Below are 18128 nucleotides of genomic sequence, written 5' to 3'. Positions count from 1 at the left end.
AGGCATGCGTCACATTTACATAGAATTGTGAAGATTAGACATGAGTCACATTTAGAAAGATTTGTGAAGATTAGCCATGCGTCACAATTAGATAGAATTATGAAGAATAGACATGTGTCATATTTAAATAGAATTGTGAAGATTAACCATGTGGCACATTAGATTTGTCAAGATTAACCATGTCACATTTAGATTTGTGAAGATTAGCCTGGCCTCACATTTACATAGAATTGTGAAGATTAACCATGTGTCACACTTTGATAGAATCGTGAAGATTAGCAACCAAGAAAAACTTTGAGAGTACCCAATGTACTAAACCCCCACTCCTGCTCCCCTTCTACACACACATCCCTTGTACTATACACGCCCATGGGCTGGCCAAACTGCATATAAACACACATCCAACATAACAATCACTCACATACAATAACAATCCCATGTTATATGGGGGACTGCTATGGGCTTCCAGGTGGCCCCAGGGGGTGCTATGAGTCATCAGCACCTTAGAGGGTTGCCAGGGGACACCCGGTCTTGAGTGGGGGCAGGGCGTGCCATAGCCATGACCATGCGGACCCTTGCGACCTTACTGGCTCGAGGGTCTACCGGCATCATGGCCTGCAGGCCCGTACTCACATGTCGTGGCCCTGCAGGCCGAAATGAGAGACTGCAGCCGTTCTGTGGCACTTGCCTGCATGGGTTCCTTTTATTTGCTTGGCCCATGACACAGTCATGGCCTATGTTAAAAGGGCAATACACATGGGATGGACACATTCCCTTAAAGGGGCAACACACACAACATCCCAGGCACAGGACCATATCCCTATGGACACAACAAGCCAGTGTCTACAACCATAACATTAAACACCAGCCAATTTACACATGAAACACACAAACAAACACCCAATGTAACAGATATTCACATACAACAAACAACCCGGGCACTGGGCCTAACCCTTACAGATACACAAGCCAGTGTGGTCAACCACAACCTTCAATACCAGCCAATTTACACAGAAAACACACAAACATGCACCCAACATAACCGACACCACATACAACAAACAACCCAGGCATTGGGCCTCACCCTTATGAACGCAAGCCAGTGAAAGCAAACAACCCATCTGCAACCCAACACACAGAGATGCCAGTTTTTCCTGCTTCTGGACCTATCCTATCCCTCTACCCTTACCAACCAACCCCACCATCCCCTTTCTTGCAGAGCCACGTGAGAGCCTGGAGACTGCCCCTGGGTAGTAGTGGTGCACGGTATATAAGTCAACATAATATAACATTACCCAAATTCCAGGGTATTTTTTCAAAATTCCTACAGTGCCTCCAGTGTGCTTTAACATTCACCGTTTTCGACATATCTTAACAAAAACAAGCCCCATGGTAATACTCAAACACTTGTCGCAAGAAGAACGATTTTATTAAATGTATGTTAATTTGTACCTGGCCTATTTTATCCAATTCCACACTCTGCAATACGCTATGTCCGGGGGGCGAGCGAGTGGGGGGATGGGGGGCTTGTCTCTTGTACTCTAAATAAAACCATCAATCTGCTGCCCAGGGTGGCGGATTTGCGAGTTCTACAAACACGTGTAATGTACAGGAGCAGCTAGTTACTAGTGGAACCCATTCGGTGCAGTGGCGTTCCCTGTCCGGCGGGTGGCGCAGCATTTTCTGCAGTAGAAGGACTTGCTGCAGTGGTGTTCTCCGACCGGTAGGTGGCGCAGCATTTTCTACACTTCACTGAGGGGTGGGTGAGATGCGCGCGCATCCAAGTTCAAGTCTCTCTCCTGCAGTCCTCTTGGTCGCAGAGAAGAGTCAGGACGTGCGCCGGGGAGAAGAGCAGCATGGAGACAGCCGGCAAAGTAAGGAGTTCGCGGTGGAGGGTGGTTATTAACAGTGGCGGTGCGTGCAATCGAACGGAGTAAGAGCGAGGGCAAGCCAATTGCTAGCGGTAACGCGGTGCGCTGAAGTGTAGTGAGCCGAGGGGGTGGCTGGGAGGAAAAGCAGATTCACGAGTTTTGGTGTAATAGTTTGCAATTGCCTCTTGGCGAAAGAGATAGAGTAAAAAGGGGGATTATTTCCTGGGGGTGAACAGCAAAAGCGCTGCAGCCATAGTCCGTTTATTTATTCTCGGAAAATCATGCCCAGGAAGAGGCATGGGGTTTCTGACCTGTTCCTTCCGTGGTTTGCAATGTGACTTCGAGTACATGTGACCCAACATCTGCTGTCTTGGTAATTTCTTAAAATGTGCCTGCCGGCCAATCTTACTTTCCAGTAGAGTTCAGCCTAAAATGGGTGAGAAAAGCATCGTGCTTACAGCAACGTCTTGCATATTGCAAAACCCGTAACGCGAATCCTCGGCTCGGGGTCGGACTGGCCCATAAAATTGTTTCGGGCACCAATGAAAAATTGGTCCACCGGTGCAAATGGCTATTCATTGCTTTTGTGACACTGTTTGAATAGTAGTCAACCGGGAGTTTTCACATTTTAAAGAATGTATTCAGCATAGGGTGACCAGATTTCAAGAGTAAAAAACCGGCACAGTGCAACTAACACAAAAGTTGGACTAACCCTTAAAAGTGTTTGTCAAGGCACTACACTTGATTGAAGGAGCAGGAGGTCTAAGTGTTACTGGTGAAATAAAGAGTATAATTTATCACACAAACTACCACTTTTATTTCGTAAAATGCAACATTTCTTCTGTGTGAGATGGTTCATTACTGCTGCCAAAAAAACACCTTTGGAGAGGTAAGAGGATTATGAGCCCTCTACTTAGCACATACTCCAAAAAATGTTTAGGCAGAGCCGAGAAACACAAACAAAACAATGCCAAGGGGCTTACTCTGTTCCCTTTTCAATTAGTGTCCCAAAGCATCAATCACCAGTTACTACCCAAAGCATCAATCACCAGTTACTACTCAGATTCCAAACAAGCTTACAAAAATATATCATTTTATTAATTTTCTCATTAAAACCTGGAGTTTGTTAACAGTCGACAATTAAAAACTTCAATAACCAGGCAACTGGTATGAAGTGCAAGTGCTAATAACATGTACCCCTTCACATTTGGAGATAAAGCAGCAGAATAAACAGAAAAAATGCAAAATATTCACAACATATATCAAATAATAATAGTGTGAAAAACCAGGAGTGAATCGAGATTGGGGTCGCTCCGGGGTAGTGTTGTGCAAGGGTCACCAAAATCAACTTAATCACGCACTACATTCATTCTGATTCAAATTCAGACAGATTCATTCATTCATCACTTTCCCAACATGTTTCTTTCTGAACGTGTGTGTAAGCAAAGTAAACAAATTCTTCCGGGGTATTTTGCCATCTACTAAATCCAAAAGTAACCCACTGTTGATATTAGTTGGGGTACAATTCTTCTAGTAACAACCACAATTTGATTATTGCAGGGACAACCAAGAAAAATTAAGTAGAAAGCCAAATAACAAATACATTGGCTTAAGGCACATATTCATGTGGATTGATGGTCCAAACTTTTCTCGTCCTGTGAATGGTCCAAGAATTGTTTGAGACTCAACAGCAAGGAAGGGACTCCATACTTTAATGATGGAAATTCAAAAGAAATCGTCCGAGTTAGTCGGTCTTCAATACCGTGTGGCTGCAGTCATTCCTGCCTGCCACCTACGACCTACTGCAAAAAAAACAGGACCACAACATTTTCCGATGGAAAAAAAATCTTGAGAAAGGGGGACAAAGCACCTAATTCCGGCCGCAGTCCCAGCAAAACCGGGACATCTGGTCACTCTAATTCAGCAACACTGGTCAAAACTATTAGCCGCATAGTGAAGTAAAACATCACCATGGCCAAAAAAGCGTCCCACTTTGACCAAAAAAACAGGGCCACAACAGCAGTTTACGTTTTTGGTTCAACCATGGGCCTATTGCGAGTCCGAGCCTTCTAATCCTTCCCAACATCATTAAATCATTATAATTTAAATAAAGTTGTATTTACTTTTATTTTTAAAAAAAAACGTTGACCACAATACTATAACCAGGAATACATTTGAATTATTTCATGTTTCCGTTCATTTTCAAAGTGAAGGGGATTTCCGAGTTTTTGCTACTACTATTGTTGCTTTTGAATCTATTTTTCCAAGCATTTCACTCGAAAGTTTAACGAAAGCCTATCATTCGTCATATGGCGTTCGTCACCTAATGGTCCATGGAACGTCTTGCACAGCATCCCATGCAAAACCCGATTATGCTCCATAGTGCAGCCCATTGCAAAGCCTGTTATAGGTACACACTATTTTATCTTCTCACGGTATTATGTTTTCTTATTGTTGGCCCAGAGGTAACGCTCACATTTAAGTTAAGAAGCTTATTTGCTTTAAATCTGCCACTCAGCTAAAATTCACTTATGTTTATTGGCGGTTTTTACTATGAATATTTTGAGTCTTTACTATGAATATTTTGAGTCGCATGCTATCGTTTATGCGCACATTCAATTACATCACTCTCAAGTTACAGACCTCTCTGCCGCCATTCTCTCAAAGCTCACACAAAGATTTCCCTTTGGAGACGCGCACGCCTCTCCAGCATGCAATGCTCGCTCACCAACTTCCATAATTCTTTAATGAGAAGGCTGTTTGTCATATGGTACCTTTCTGTCTGATCTGGAGGCTGCTGGTGTTCAAATTCATCCTGCAAAAGGCTATGAAGGTTCCTTTTTGGATTGCAATAGTCTTCTTGGTTTAAGTAGCTGGTCGCAGGAGCTATTTCAATATTAATTTCATTTTTAAGTTATAATGAATTGTATCTATCTTAGTCCATCATGTCTCCTCTTCTCACTCCTTTACCACCTACCTTGGGTCCAACTCTTGGCAGTGACGCTTCTGTCAGCAGCCTTTCAAACCGGCGTTCTCCCCTATTACAGGGATTGTTTCTTACAAACTGAGCTGGTAAAGACCTACACACTACCAGGGACCATAGAGCCCCGTCAAGTCATCACGCAACCACTCCTCTTCCTCTCCTATACCCTTACCCCATTTCTTTCCCATGCATTTATCTACACGTCCAACCTCTTGGCGCTGACACTTTCTCAGCTGGTTTGGAAAATCCAGCCCTGAGCTTGATACAGGGATCGTTTCTTACAAACTAATCTGGGGCAAGCCTCCATACCACTACAGCCCGCTTAAGCACTTCTCAAGTCCATTGCGCAACTACATCTAGTACCAGATGGTCTAGATAGTGCCTTTACAATAAACCTGTCCATAGATTATGGACATGTTCTCTCACACTGAACTCTGACTAATCGTAATAAAAAAAGGAATGAAATATAAAAAAAGATGCATCCGTGCTGTTATTCCTTCCCCCTTGTCCCTATTGACCGCCCACGCCTCCCTCAACCTCTCCGTCACTCCACGGATGGGGTGAGGTGCGGTAAGACCATTATGATGGTGATGGAAGTGATAGGAGGGCTTGCTAGCCTAATACGATTGTGACGAGACAATGCAGCATATCGCACTTTTTGTACAGAAAGATCATTCACGTTTGCAGGAGTTGGATCATCATCTTTGTTAAATTACCCATTAGCAAATGGTTGCATTAGTCGGAGATATGCTGTTGTGTTAAAAAATAAAGTGCCAGGGCCCAAAACTTTCAGGCACATCTAGGCACGAGTTGCCCGCCTACTGTTGACACCCATGGCTGCTCCCTACAGTGTCAACGTATTTGGGGTTAAAGCTGCAACTCCCGTCTGTTCATTGAGGGAGATGCATGCATGTACTGTGACATATGTGCGATTTACGGATACCAATCGGCATAACATACCAGTTGTGTCTCAAAGTAAGAAAAGTTTTACATGTTTCTTTTAAACTCCTCATAGTTAACTTTTTCCTTAGATTATATCTGTGGCAAGTGGAACATTTTGACCATCTTTCCACAGAAAAATGAGCAAACATGCTTTCCTCCAATGGTAAAATGATGGATAAATGCAGGCAAAATTATAACTGAACTGATGATTTCTTGCCTGTCATACATTGCAGTACGATCTTGTATTGATCTGCACTTGTGGCATTTATTCTTCGGCATTGCCCTTTCCCTCAGAGCCGTTGGCTGGTGACTGTCCTGTGTCAGGGCCGGCATTAGGGGCAGCAGTGCCCTGGGCAAATTGGCGCCCGTTCCCCCCCCCCCCCCGCGCGCCCCTGGTCAACAGAGGGCATGGCCAGGAAGGGTCACTTTTATTTAATTTTTTTTAAACCTCCTCGCTCCGGCGCAGAGGTAATTCTATGAATAGGGTGCATAAGCACCCTATTGTTCCTAAATGCGCTCCGCGGGCGCCTTGACTTACAATGAGGCGCCTGCCATGCCTTCTGCCACTATGCCAGCTCAGGGGAGCGCTTGAAAGACTCCCCCGAGCTGGCGTGGTTGTGGGGCTAGTGTTGCCTTTTGTTGATGAAGGCGCCCGCGGCGGAGGGGCGCATTTGATTAAAATGGGGTGCTGAGCACCCGATTGTCATTGGATGCGCCCGACTGCTGCGCCTTCTCCTGCTATGCCGGCTCGGGGGAGCCCTTGAAGACATCCCCCGAACTGGCGTGGCGGAGGCTAATTGCGCCCTGGGGGGGGTGTGGCATCCGGGGGCGGTCGCCCGGCTTGCCTCCCTCCCTCCTAAGGCCGGGCCTGCCTGTTGTCAACTCACCCTACTATGGCAGTGCTGCTGGCTATTACATTAGTAAAGGGGCACTAATGTCATAATATGATAGTTTATTTATATAGCATCGATACACAATGTGTTTCAAAGCGCTTCAAGGCATAGGAGGGAACAAGGGGGAAAATACAGAACAAGGGGGAAAATACAATGACATTACAGGCTACGAACAGTAAGGATGTGAAATTAACTCTCATACTCGGCCTGATGACATTTCAGATGGTGCAAGAGCTAAGCCATAGATAAGGGAGGGGGAGAGTGGGAAGGAAATGGAAACAGACGGGCGACTACCATACTAGGCCTGACGACATTTCTGGTAAAGCCGGAGAAAAACAAGTCATGCAGACTGACTAAAGCAGCGTGCGGCCGGGCCAGCATGACTGCTCAGCATTGTCACCTTCCAATTCTTTGTTCTCTATGAACATTGATGATTGCCCTACCTACATGGGTTATCAAGTTCATAAAAAACAATGAGACAACTTGGGAGGCAGTGACCTTGCCAGTACAGTGTTGTTGCTTATTGTGTGATTACAATTGACTGACAGTAAAAATAATGAAGTTGCCAAAACACCACAACATAATCAAATGGATGCTGTCCCAATAAGTACCAGTGCTTAAGTGCCAAGGCAGATCCCTGGCAAACACCCCCACAAATTAAGCACTGTGCAGCGTTCCCCATTCTACTGTTCGCTTCTACACAATCCCCAGCATCATTTTGACTGCACACATTCATCATGCAAGGCATACATTAGTTTTCAATAATTGATGTACAGAGTTTGCTAATTTGTTCTTGATAAGCAAACCCACCCATTTGATTAGCAATTTTGTACTAATGTTTTTAATGCCACCAGAAGATACTTGTACCCAAGATATAAAATGAGCAACAATACAGCAGTTTTGTATACTGCAGAAGTAAGACATTGGTGAGATAAGTCGGGTCTTGCAAATCCGTACTGTAAAATGGTGCATGTCACCACAAACCCACTTTAGTTTGGCACACTGCTGCCGGCCTGCACAATGAAACTTTTATTTGCCATATATTGCAAAGAATGTAAGTTTAAATAAGTTTCCAACCTCCCCTTCAAACAGGACTGGCCCTTCTTAAAATCTACTTGACTATGCAAAAATACTTTGCAAGCCCTGGATGAGACTGTAAAAGGTTAGCTGCATGAATGGACACAAATTAATATATATGATAAAAAGGCTCTTAAAACTGTTTGGCCAGCTCTCTCTACTGCAGGTGCAAATATGTAATGCAATCATAGAGCATAGTGAGCTCTGGAGGCCAACTACAGTGTACAGTTTTGCAGTAGGTCTGTAGATGTACAGACTGGATGAAACTGTTGATCGCTACTGTAAGTAAATATCACCTTAACTTTGTGTATTCATTATGTAAAATACTAAGTGGCGTGGAAGGCATAGCAGGCAGAGAACTGGGCAAACTAGCAGAATATTGTAGTTTGCGGTCATCTCACTTTCAGGGTAGCAGGTATAAACCAACATGGTAAGATAGAATTTCAGAGTATTGGATCGGCTCATAGTTTGAGCACTAGTTGCAAGCTGTATGTAACCAGCAGGCCACCGGACTAGGTTTGCCATCAAAGCATTTGATCGCGTGGTCATGTACATTTTCAAAGGTATCCACTCGTCAATATGATGCATCTTCCCAACAAAATTGACACTGAGATTTAGATACACTTCACTGTAAAGCATGGAGACAATGCAGTCCTTTACAGTCGCAATAATGTATCATTTTTAGAAAAGGAATTGAAAGCCTTTTTTAAAAAAAAAATGACTGACATATGATCTTTGACAGATGTGATACAGTTGGCTTAATAACAATTTTTTTTTTTTGTTTCTGGTTTGCAATTATTTGAAAAATTAAAATCTGCATAGCACTCCCACACAGGCCGTTTGGCACATGAGTGAAGGGCGCTCTTTCTCTTTCTCTCTCGAGCTGTGCTTTCATTAAACATGGTAATTTAAGTAGCTAACTTTGCTACACAAGTGTCAATTTAATTAGCAGACCTACAGAATTGCATAGCAAATTGCTCTGCGACACTGCTTATTTTATGCCTTGGTAGAACACAAGAATTACCCGTAGACAGCAGTATATTAAAAATATACAATTAGGCCTTTAACAAACACAGGTGAATAATGACAAACATGGTAATACTACCACACTATATAAAACATATGTACAATTCACTTTTCGGTGAATGCAGTAAAGTGCGGATTCCTGCCAAAACCGGTAAGTAGGGAAGGCCCATAAACTTTAACACAATGGCCAACTCCAGAAATGGGTATTCCTAACTTAAGAAGTCCAGCCCTACGGATTGGAGCCTTGTGCTCCATGTTATGTTTGTGCATAAAAACGCGCTTGTCGATACGTAAAGCTCACAAGGGACAATCTTCAACGGGAAGGAAGAATTTGAAGAGGACTCTGAAGTGTGGAAAATTCGGTTCTAAGATTCAAGTCGGGTCTGCTACAGAAAACAAAACTGTCCCCAACTTTCAGACGACTGCAGGGAGCAAGAGCCACCCAAATCAAGACAAGGGGTCCTTTGTGCATAAAAAGGTATTGTATGAACTAGGGGCCACCGCTAAGTGGTATGACTACTCACCGCCCTTGGCTCAGTTCAAACAGTTCAAACTTGGCAGGTTTGATGAAGATCGCCTGGACTACGAAATCCCCTCCTTTTGCTCAGATGCTGTACCCCCATATCAAATGCAGGACAAAGATTACACTGATGCAGCTGGTCTCGGGACACTTGAAAGGCGGGAAAGTTGCCAGGAGCGACCGCCACTGTCACACAGTGACGCAGGAGCACCCAAGTCTTGCGGACTGACGCACCCTTCTCTCTCGTGGCCCAAAACAGTAGGGATGACAAGATTTGGCAGGAAGATGCCTCTCAGTGCGAACTGGGGTTCCCTGTACGGACTGTCAGAAGGACAAGTCAGTTTCCCCAGAGCAATGAGCGAAAGCCCAGTGGAGCGCAGCAGAAAGTCGCGTTAGGAGGCTGAAACACAAGCAAAAAGTTGGGGTGTCCCACATATAAAGGTAAAACAGCAGTAAGTGAAATTCCACCTGGAGTTATGCCTGGAGTGGAAAGGTTCTGCATGGCGAGGGGCTGTGGGGGAGGGGCTTTGGGTGCTATGGCAGAACTGGGTTTAGGAGTGACAGCAAAATTATTCTAGCAGGGCTGAGCAACCTGTGTCTGTCATGATTGTTTTGGCCTTGGCCTACAACTCAAGTCTTCCCTAGGGTCATCAAAATCGTAGTTCAACGACCTGGATAGCTGTTGGTTGCCTATCCCTTCGTACTACCATGTAATAGTACTCAGTAAATATCCTTCTTTTCTGGACTGAAGGTGTACAGGGATTAGAAGTAGAGGATTTAGTGTGACTTCCGGAACTGAAAGAGTGGGTCACAGTACATTATAAATGGGTTTATCAGGGCTCCGGATACTTTTCTAGCTACATTTTACTCCCACTTCAAAAACGTAAGTTCCGTTGCTAAAGGGAGTAATTAATGATCAAACATGTTTTAACAGTAAAACAGAATTGGTTTGTAATTGTTTGCACCAAGTTATTTGTGTACTTTAAAATATACATGTTTACCTCTTTAGATCAGGCAGTAATAATAGTATTCTTCCTGTGGCACTTCATACTACTTGGCCAAACCTATTCATCCATCTTTGTGGAAGAAGGCAGGGTAACACGGTCCTCTGTCTATTTTGGTTGGGATTTTTTTTAACTCCCTATTTTTATTTTTAGGGAGTGAATGTCAAAGTGGCTGATAGTCCCCAGCCCTACAAATAAGGGGTGCATGTAGCAAAATAAATTGGGCCCGAAGTACACAGTCCAACCTGCCCCGTCCAAGGACTGATAATTCAAAGAGTTAATTGTCTGTTTTTTTGTGAGTGATTTTCTATCCGCAGAGTAGTGTGTAATGGGAGTGAAGGAAGGTGTGGCTGTTCTGTAGGGGCCGGGAATCCTTTTCATTTCCCTTGTTGCTCACTAAACTCATGCTTTCTACCTCTCTGAATTCGCGTTCTTTCCAATGTCTAATTTCGGAATAATTTCATCCTAATCTTTCTCTCCAAGAAGTACTGATTTCACAAAAGCACAGTGCAAGCGTTGTAACTCTGAAAATGTCTAGAACTTTCTCCTTATTGGCAGAAGAGAGTGCTATAGCTTCAGTCTATTCTGTCCCACCGTAGACATAATGTCCATCTTTCTCATGTTGGTGATGTCTATTTATCTTCGTTAGATATGGCTAGTGCATTTTGATGGGGTGATGCGATCTAGGCTTTGGTATAAAATGCTCTTTGGGCATTTCTCGTAAGTTGGCTCCAGCTGATTGCTTTACTGCACTCCAAAACATCTATGTGTGTTCGATTGTCGGAGGATGATGTTCTGTCTTACGTGATACCTATATTTACAGGTGTAAAGCAAGGGTGTACCCTGGCCCCTACGCTCTTCAACCTCTATACGTGCGATGCGGAGGGACTGTGGCGGGGTCCTTCCATTGCACCGTCAAAGTTGGGGAGTGTTAGGTTGGAGTGGATGGCCTATGCGGACAATTTTATACTGTTCGATAGAACCCCGCAATGTCTTAGAGCTAAGATGCAGCTTTTCTTTGAATATGCAGAGGAAAATAACATGTTCCCTAATGCTTCAAAGTTTAAGGTACTGGTTCTATCACAAAGAACAAAGGACATACGATATCCTTGGACTATGGAAACTGATAATGTGGAGCAGGTCAAGACAGTAATCTATCTGGGATACCATTTGAATACTGGAAATCCATCTTGAATGACAAGGCGAAGAAACTTACTGCTCAAATGAAGTTCCTAAAGCAGAAAGTTTGTACATTTTCCTTACCCCCCCTCCGCCCCTGAGACATTACTATCTAGCCAAATTTGAGGCTATTATCCTTCAGTCTTGACCTTTGCTCCCATAACATGGGTGATTTTCTGAATACGATTCAGGGTAGACTATGGAAGAACGTCCTTGGCCTTTCTATGGCGATCCCGAATGCCATCATTAGACATGAGCTGTGTCTTGTGTCACTAAAGGCTAGGCATGTCTGGAGGCTGCTTCTTTCTTCAGAAGAATAATTGCTCCTCCCAAGAATTCCGTTCAAGAGATTCTTAAGGTTGCTATGCTCACAGGCTCTGTACCGTCTTTGAGTTTAATGAACGGATGTGCTCTGTGCTGGTGTATATCTGTGCCTCCTGAAGTTGATTTGATTCTTAGACCAGGGCATATGAAAAAGATTCTGTTCAGGTTTGACTGGGCTGAGCCGGTTGATTGTATTCATTCGTATACGAGCTTTGTGGAATATTCTCAGTTTATACATGCTAGGGAATGTCTGCCATTATTCCCCTGCTCTGCTATATGTATGAATTGTATGCGCTTCAGGGTAAATCGACTACCTTTCTACAAGAAAGTCGGGAACTGGAACAGCCTGAATATTTTGGGTGACTCTATGGCTCTAGGGAAGGATTGTAGGTTCTGTGGGGAAGCAATTCTCGTGAAACCCTTTAAACACTTGGTAGTTGTGTGTACGTTGTTTGATAAGGAAGGAACAAGGTTTTTCAGGGATAATACAATTGGCACCTCAGATGTGACCAGAAATCTGTGTTGGTGTCGTCGTATGTGGGGCACTGCCATTTCTTTGGTTTTAGCATTGAATCTTTTTCTTACATTTTTAATTTCTGTGTTGAATAAGAAAAATTTACTTTGGAAGAACTTTTTTTAATTGATGTTTGTATTTTAATGTTTCTTTTTCTTAGAAGCTGTCTTTTTTAGTTTATTATTTTTTCTTGTAATTTTGTTGTGTGTATGGTTTTTTGTAAACTGTAAATGCAACAGTAAAAAAAAAAATCCTCAGACAGATTCTCTCCCAACCCAGCCAGCCTTTCAGAGGCATCAACCAGATGTTTCTGCCAAATTGCCTTATAGTTTACCTACCCCAGTGATGCGGTTAATTAAATATGTGGTTTGCAGAAGCGATCAAGCAGTGTGCGCTTCAGGCCAGAACTGAGGTGCATCAGTGGAGCGGTTGTCCAAGCACTGATGTTGCAAGAGCATGGTTTTGATGAGCATTGCTAGTGTTGCATGCTGTCTCACTCGTGTGACAACAGGATGTGCTGCAGGGTGAGCTTGAAGTTCATTGCTGCTATGTGGTGGTCCCTTAACAGTATTAACAGCGATGCATTGCCAGGGCTGTGTACTGAACCAGTATTATTGGAAGAGCTGTTATATTAGTCAATGGACAGGAGGGGAATCAAGGTGATTTCTTGGAGCGATATGTTGTCCCTGTGGTGCAGGCACATGGTGTAGTACAGGTTGTGATGGATTGTTGTAGATGGTGTTCCACAGACTGGATTGACGTGCATTGCTAAAGCGGTTTGCTGTCTTGGTAGTGTAGGAAGATGATGTGCAGTATGATGGGATTGAGATGTATTGATATAGTTATGTTTTCTTAGTGGTGTATTAACCAAGTCATCTTCTGTGCTTTGCTAGAGCAGTGGGTCATCTTGGAAGTGTATTAACAGGGGGTGCTGAAGGTTGGGATTGTGGTGCGTTTCAAGAGTTATGCTGGATCCGTTGAGTGTTAATGCTTCCATAAGGTGAGCGAGGGGTTAATTGCTAGAGATGTCTATTGTCTCTGCTACATATTAAGGTTTATTAATCTGCGAGAAAAGTTGGGGTGATTTGCAAGTGTCTGTCGTAAATGTGCACTAACCTGGTTTAGTAAATGCCAGGATTGGGGTGCATTGATTGGGCTGTGTTTGGTCTCAGTTGGCTATTTAGCAGGGTTTACAAGTCTACAGTCTTAGATTGTGGTGCTTTGTTAGCGCCGTGTGCTGTCCCAGCAGTGAGCCTTCTGGGTATAGGGCAGAATGGGATTGATGTACATTGTTGGAGCAGTATGCGATCTCATTAGTGAGGTGCATTGCTAGAGCTTCCCTGTTATCTCTGTGCTAAATGGTGTTAAATCATTTTGCAGGGCAAGGATCAGATGTACTGCAAGGACTGTGGGCTGGTTTAGTGGTGTATTGGCAGTTGGTACTACAGGGCAAGATTGAGGTGTATTTCAGGTGCTGCTCATGGCCACAGTAATGGATTGTCGTGCTGTGGTGGAGATGCTCAATCTAGTTTCCGCTATTTCTTTATTTACTTTTGCTGTTAAGGCATAACATAAGCAGTGCTGCAAAGCAATTTGCTATGCAACTTTGTAGATTTGCTAATAGCTAAATAATCGCCTCCTCCACTGTTAAAGGTGCCTATGTCCTGTGTGGGAGTGTCGGGCAACATTCTTCTTTCAAATAAATTGAAAACCTAAAGTAAGCAGGATAATGCTGTTCTATGTCTGGCAAAGATTGTTCACTTTTTTTAATCCAGTAATGCAATTCCATTACTAAAATTGTACGTTTGTTGCATAATTACAGTATTTCTACTATAACACTCTGCAATGATCTCCATGGTTTACAGTGAAGTATGGGTTGGTGTATCTAAATCTCACCGTCAACTAGATTTCATTTTGTGGGTGAAGATGCATAACTTTGAGTGAACACTTGAAAATGTACATGATCACACGATTTTGCTTTTGATGGCAAGCCTAGTACTGTGACCTGCTGGTTGCACAACTGCTGCTCAACCCATGAGTTGATACCATGCTCCTTGACATTCTATCTTATCACAATGTTGCTTTATACCAGCTACACTAAAAGTGAGATGGCCGCAAACTACAATATTCCAGTTAGTTTGCCCAGTTAAGCCATCTTCTCTGCTTAGTCTCTTGCGTAAGGAATACACAAAGCTAATTAGATATTTACGCAAAGTAGTGATCTGATCTACTGTAATACCATTCACTAGTTGGCCTCCAGATCTCAGTTTGCTCTATGCAGTGGGTTTCTTGTGACGGGAACCATTTTACAGAAAGCATATTTTACATTTTTTTTTTTCCTCCGTTGACCTGGGTTGAGTGCATTTTCTTGGGTCGAATAGGTAAACTTAAGTTACTCGATCTGCAGGTCTAGCAAATTTTTAAAGATTTGGCAAAGGCAGACTCCTCACTAATGTCTTCAGCGGTACAGAAGAATGCTGCATTGATGCTAATTTTATGTCTTGGGTACAAATAACTTCTTGTGACATTAAAAATATTTGTAAATTATTGCTGAATAAATGGGTATGTTTGCTAATCAAGAACGTTTTAATTGGCAAACTCTGCTAATTTTTTAAAACTAATTTATGCCTTGCTGTATAGTGCCAACATGCCGATGTTTGGGCACATCACAGTGCTTGAAGAAGCAGAGGAGAAGGAAAAAATGAATATGGGTGAAGGGGGTAAAAAGTGGTGAGCGGAGGACTGTTCCTGAGTGATAGTGGAACGAAGGTCATGGGAGAAGCAGATTGGTGGGATTTTCAAGGTGAGCATGTGTTTTGGTGGGAGATATGCCTCTGGGCAAGAAAATTGGTAGGAATACCCAGAGTGGGAGGTTCCTTCCCATGGAAGAACTGTGGATGCCCAATAGGTGCAGTGTGCCTCGTGGTCCCATATAACCATCATTGGCAGAGCACCATTATTTATTTTTTGGTAGGCGTGGGTTCTGCATTTTCTGTGCATTGCCATAATGTTACTGCCAGGCCTTTAGAAGGCAAAAGCTGCTGGCAAATCCTGCGAGTACCAGGGCATATTATGAAAGTTCCTGACCAATCCCTATACAAGAGCTGAAACAGTTGGCTTTGCCAGTGCATATTTTGTATAGAAATTTGGTGCAAGGGCACTCGCTGCTTATAAATCAAGTGGCTGAAGGCATCCTTGGTTAATAGGCTTATTATATCGGGAGCTGGTTTAAAGCTGATATTGAGCTGTTCCCCTTTAGAAGGCTGCTCAAAAGCAAACCGCTAGATTCGGAGATCCAAAATGGATGTGTTTTGGGTGGAGAGGGCAAAGTAGCAGGGGCGGAATTGCCATAGGGATTTGCATGGCCATCGGTGATCAATGGGTGGATGAACAACCAAACGCCAACAGGTTGTCCCACCTCGCAGGTCATCTCTCTGTCACCTTCACTTCTTATGACCGTAGTTTCGGCTTAGAGGCAGTGCTTTCAGTGCCACCTAATAGCCAGAACTAAACCTTTTGGACACCTGCGTCCCTGGTGCACCCTTGTGACTAAAGTTAACTTAAGATAATTTCTAAAACCCTGTGTACTGGGAGAAAACCATGACCTCCATCTCCAAACATATAGAATGATAGTCGCCCATGACCAAGAACTCTGTTGGACTAATACATTCGACATCCATTTTGAACAATGTTCTACCCTACTTGTGCAAACTTTAATTTGTTCTATCTGCCTCTATACCGCATATGGTGACTAGGTGGCTATAATGTCACAAGGACACCAGTTTGCCAGTCATGGGCCTTCATATATCGGTGCTTTCTGTGTGGTGCTGTCATATTGGTTTAAATTGGATTAGCATGCTAGAAAAAACTGATTTGTAGAAGTGGGATCCAGCTAAAATAGTCACTCAACTACAAGTTAGCAAACACATGTAAGTGTGCTTGGACACCTGCTAGATTAAGATTATAAATGCATGTTAATTTCTCCCTTCGTTTTTTTGCAAGCCTTTGGCCCATTACTTTGTCATTCACCATTACCCTCTAAAACCCTTCTCCTTAAAATGCTCTTTTAGCCATTCTTAAGCCTCCCACAAACCTTCTTTCTAGTATGCCAGTGTCTCTAGAGAGTGATTTGCACTTTGTCCTAGGTGATGGAAGATATTTGGTTTCTCAAAGGAATGTTAATAGTTGGGAGATGTGGGCCATCGTGCTGAACCAGAGCCATTAGATCTTTAGCTGCATAACAGATGGTAGATGAGGCTGGGCAGGCTACTATTCCCCTCCCGTTGACAATGTTTTGCAGCTGCCTGTCGCAATATAAAACTCGCTCCTGTTCTGTCGGATGAGAACTTAAACAAGGTGTCACTGCAGCACCTTTTCCCTGTTCTGGCCCTAGGCTATTGTCCACTTTACCCGCCCCTTTAAATGGTCCTGAGTGAAAGCTGCTTCACGTGTTCACACAATCACCCATGGGCAGTTGTAACGAAATTTAATAGAGCCTCACAGATCCTATTAACGAGCCCTGTCCTCCAGGGGAATCCAGGCCACTTAACGGGTGAGTTATGACTGCTGTCACACTGCCTCATTCGACCATCCTCCCATTCCAGACATGTTTGTTGAGGGCAGAGCATCAGACCGGGCAATAATCGGCCACTGTAGTATGACCAGCGCAGAGGCATTCACAGGGGGAGTGGGTTTAGCAGGTAGAATGAAAGGTCATCCAGTTATACACATCTTTTAGTAACACGTGTTTAGTTGGCAAAGTATTTGATGGAGCACAAGATGTGCGCATCATGCTCTGTGTGGATATGTTGGGGAGGTGCCGAAGCCGCCACCATAATCTGTCGGCTTCCAGTGTAATAATCATGTAGAGGTCATGTGAATAGACCATCAAAAACATGGGCAGGCCATGGCATTTAGAACCCTGTGCGTGACCCAAAATTGGCTCGCACTGGACATGCACTTCGAAGAAATGGCAACAATCGTACAAAGAGCCATTATGATTTACTAGGGCGAGGCACTATGCCATAAAAGATAATGGGTTGCCAATAAAATGCAAAGTATTTCGCATCAATTCTAAGCCTCTAAAGCATATTTTGTGAGCGTTGAATCTCTCTAGAAAGGCCAAGAGTAGGATATGTGCATCACGTTCATTGCTTACTCTCTTGTTCCATGCATCCTGACAATCCCCAACACAAAACATGGTTTAGTTAGTGATCTCCGAAGGATCTGGGAACTCCGGCGTTTGGCAAATGGACTGTGCCTAAATATCACAATTGATTACAATAGATTTTGATATTCATCTTCTTCAGTACTAGAGACTAAATCAGCTGCACCACGATGGAGATTTAAAGTCCTGTGCAAACAAAGGTCCTATTTTAATGCCAGAAATAACTGCTTACATATTTTCTCTGCTGGAGATTGCAATGGACATTGGAACATAGTTTCAATAATGATGGTTTTTGAAGTGCTTTCGGGTTACCATTGCAAAGTATCAATGATTGTAACAAGTAGAGTAGTAAGTTGGTTAAATGGGTTTCCTTTTTCCAACGGGCTCCTAAATCCTGGGCCCTAATTCCAATGACGGTGACCATTCGGAATGTCTACTGTTCAGTGAAACCAACTTGAAGTCTGGTCTTCTGTCCACTGTGAATTCAAGTCGGGCCTGTAGAACACAGAACCAACGTCTCCGTCCGTGCATGTAAGGATTCCATTGGTACTGGGCACTCAACTTTCTTGTTTTTCCTGAGTATACGGGCCTGGTTCTCTTCTTCCCCCCTAGACCCTTTCCGTGGTAC

The 18128-nt window shown here is 43.5% G+C and overlaps 1 protein-coding gene across 1 annotated transcript in view; it reads left to right on the top strand.

Annotated features, from left to right (window-relative positions):
- The first annotated feature begins 1741 nt into the window (after window positions 1-1741).
- The window catches only part of LOC138515795 (alcohol dehydrogenase class-3), a 216112-nt gene continuing 199725 nt past the window's right edge, over window positions 1742-18128 (top strand). The window contains exon 1 of the mRNA XM_069630521.1: window positions 1742-1874. Within this exon, the coding sequence (XP_069486622.1) occupies window positions 1857-1874 (18 nt within the window). The 5' untranslated portion in view covers window positions 1742-1856. The remainder of the gene's footprint in view (window positions 1875-18128) is intronic.

The sequence above is a fragment of the Ambystoma mexicanum genome, chromosome 6q, assembly GCF_040938575.1.
Source record: "Ambystoma mexicanum isolate Mex_15411 chromosome 6q, UKY_AmexF1_1, whole genome shotgun sequence".
Lineage (NCBI taxonomy): Eukaryota > Metazoa > Chordata > Amphibia > Caudata > Ambystomatidae > Ambystoma > Ambystoma mexicanum.
Note: the sequence above shows the minus strand (reverse complement) of the source record. Positions and strands in the feature narration are given on the sequence as shown.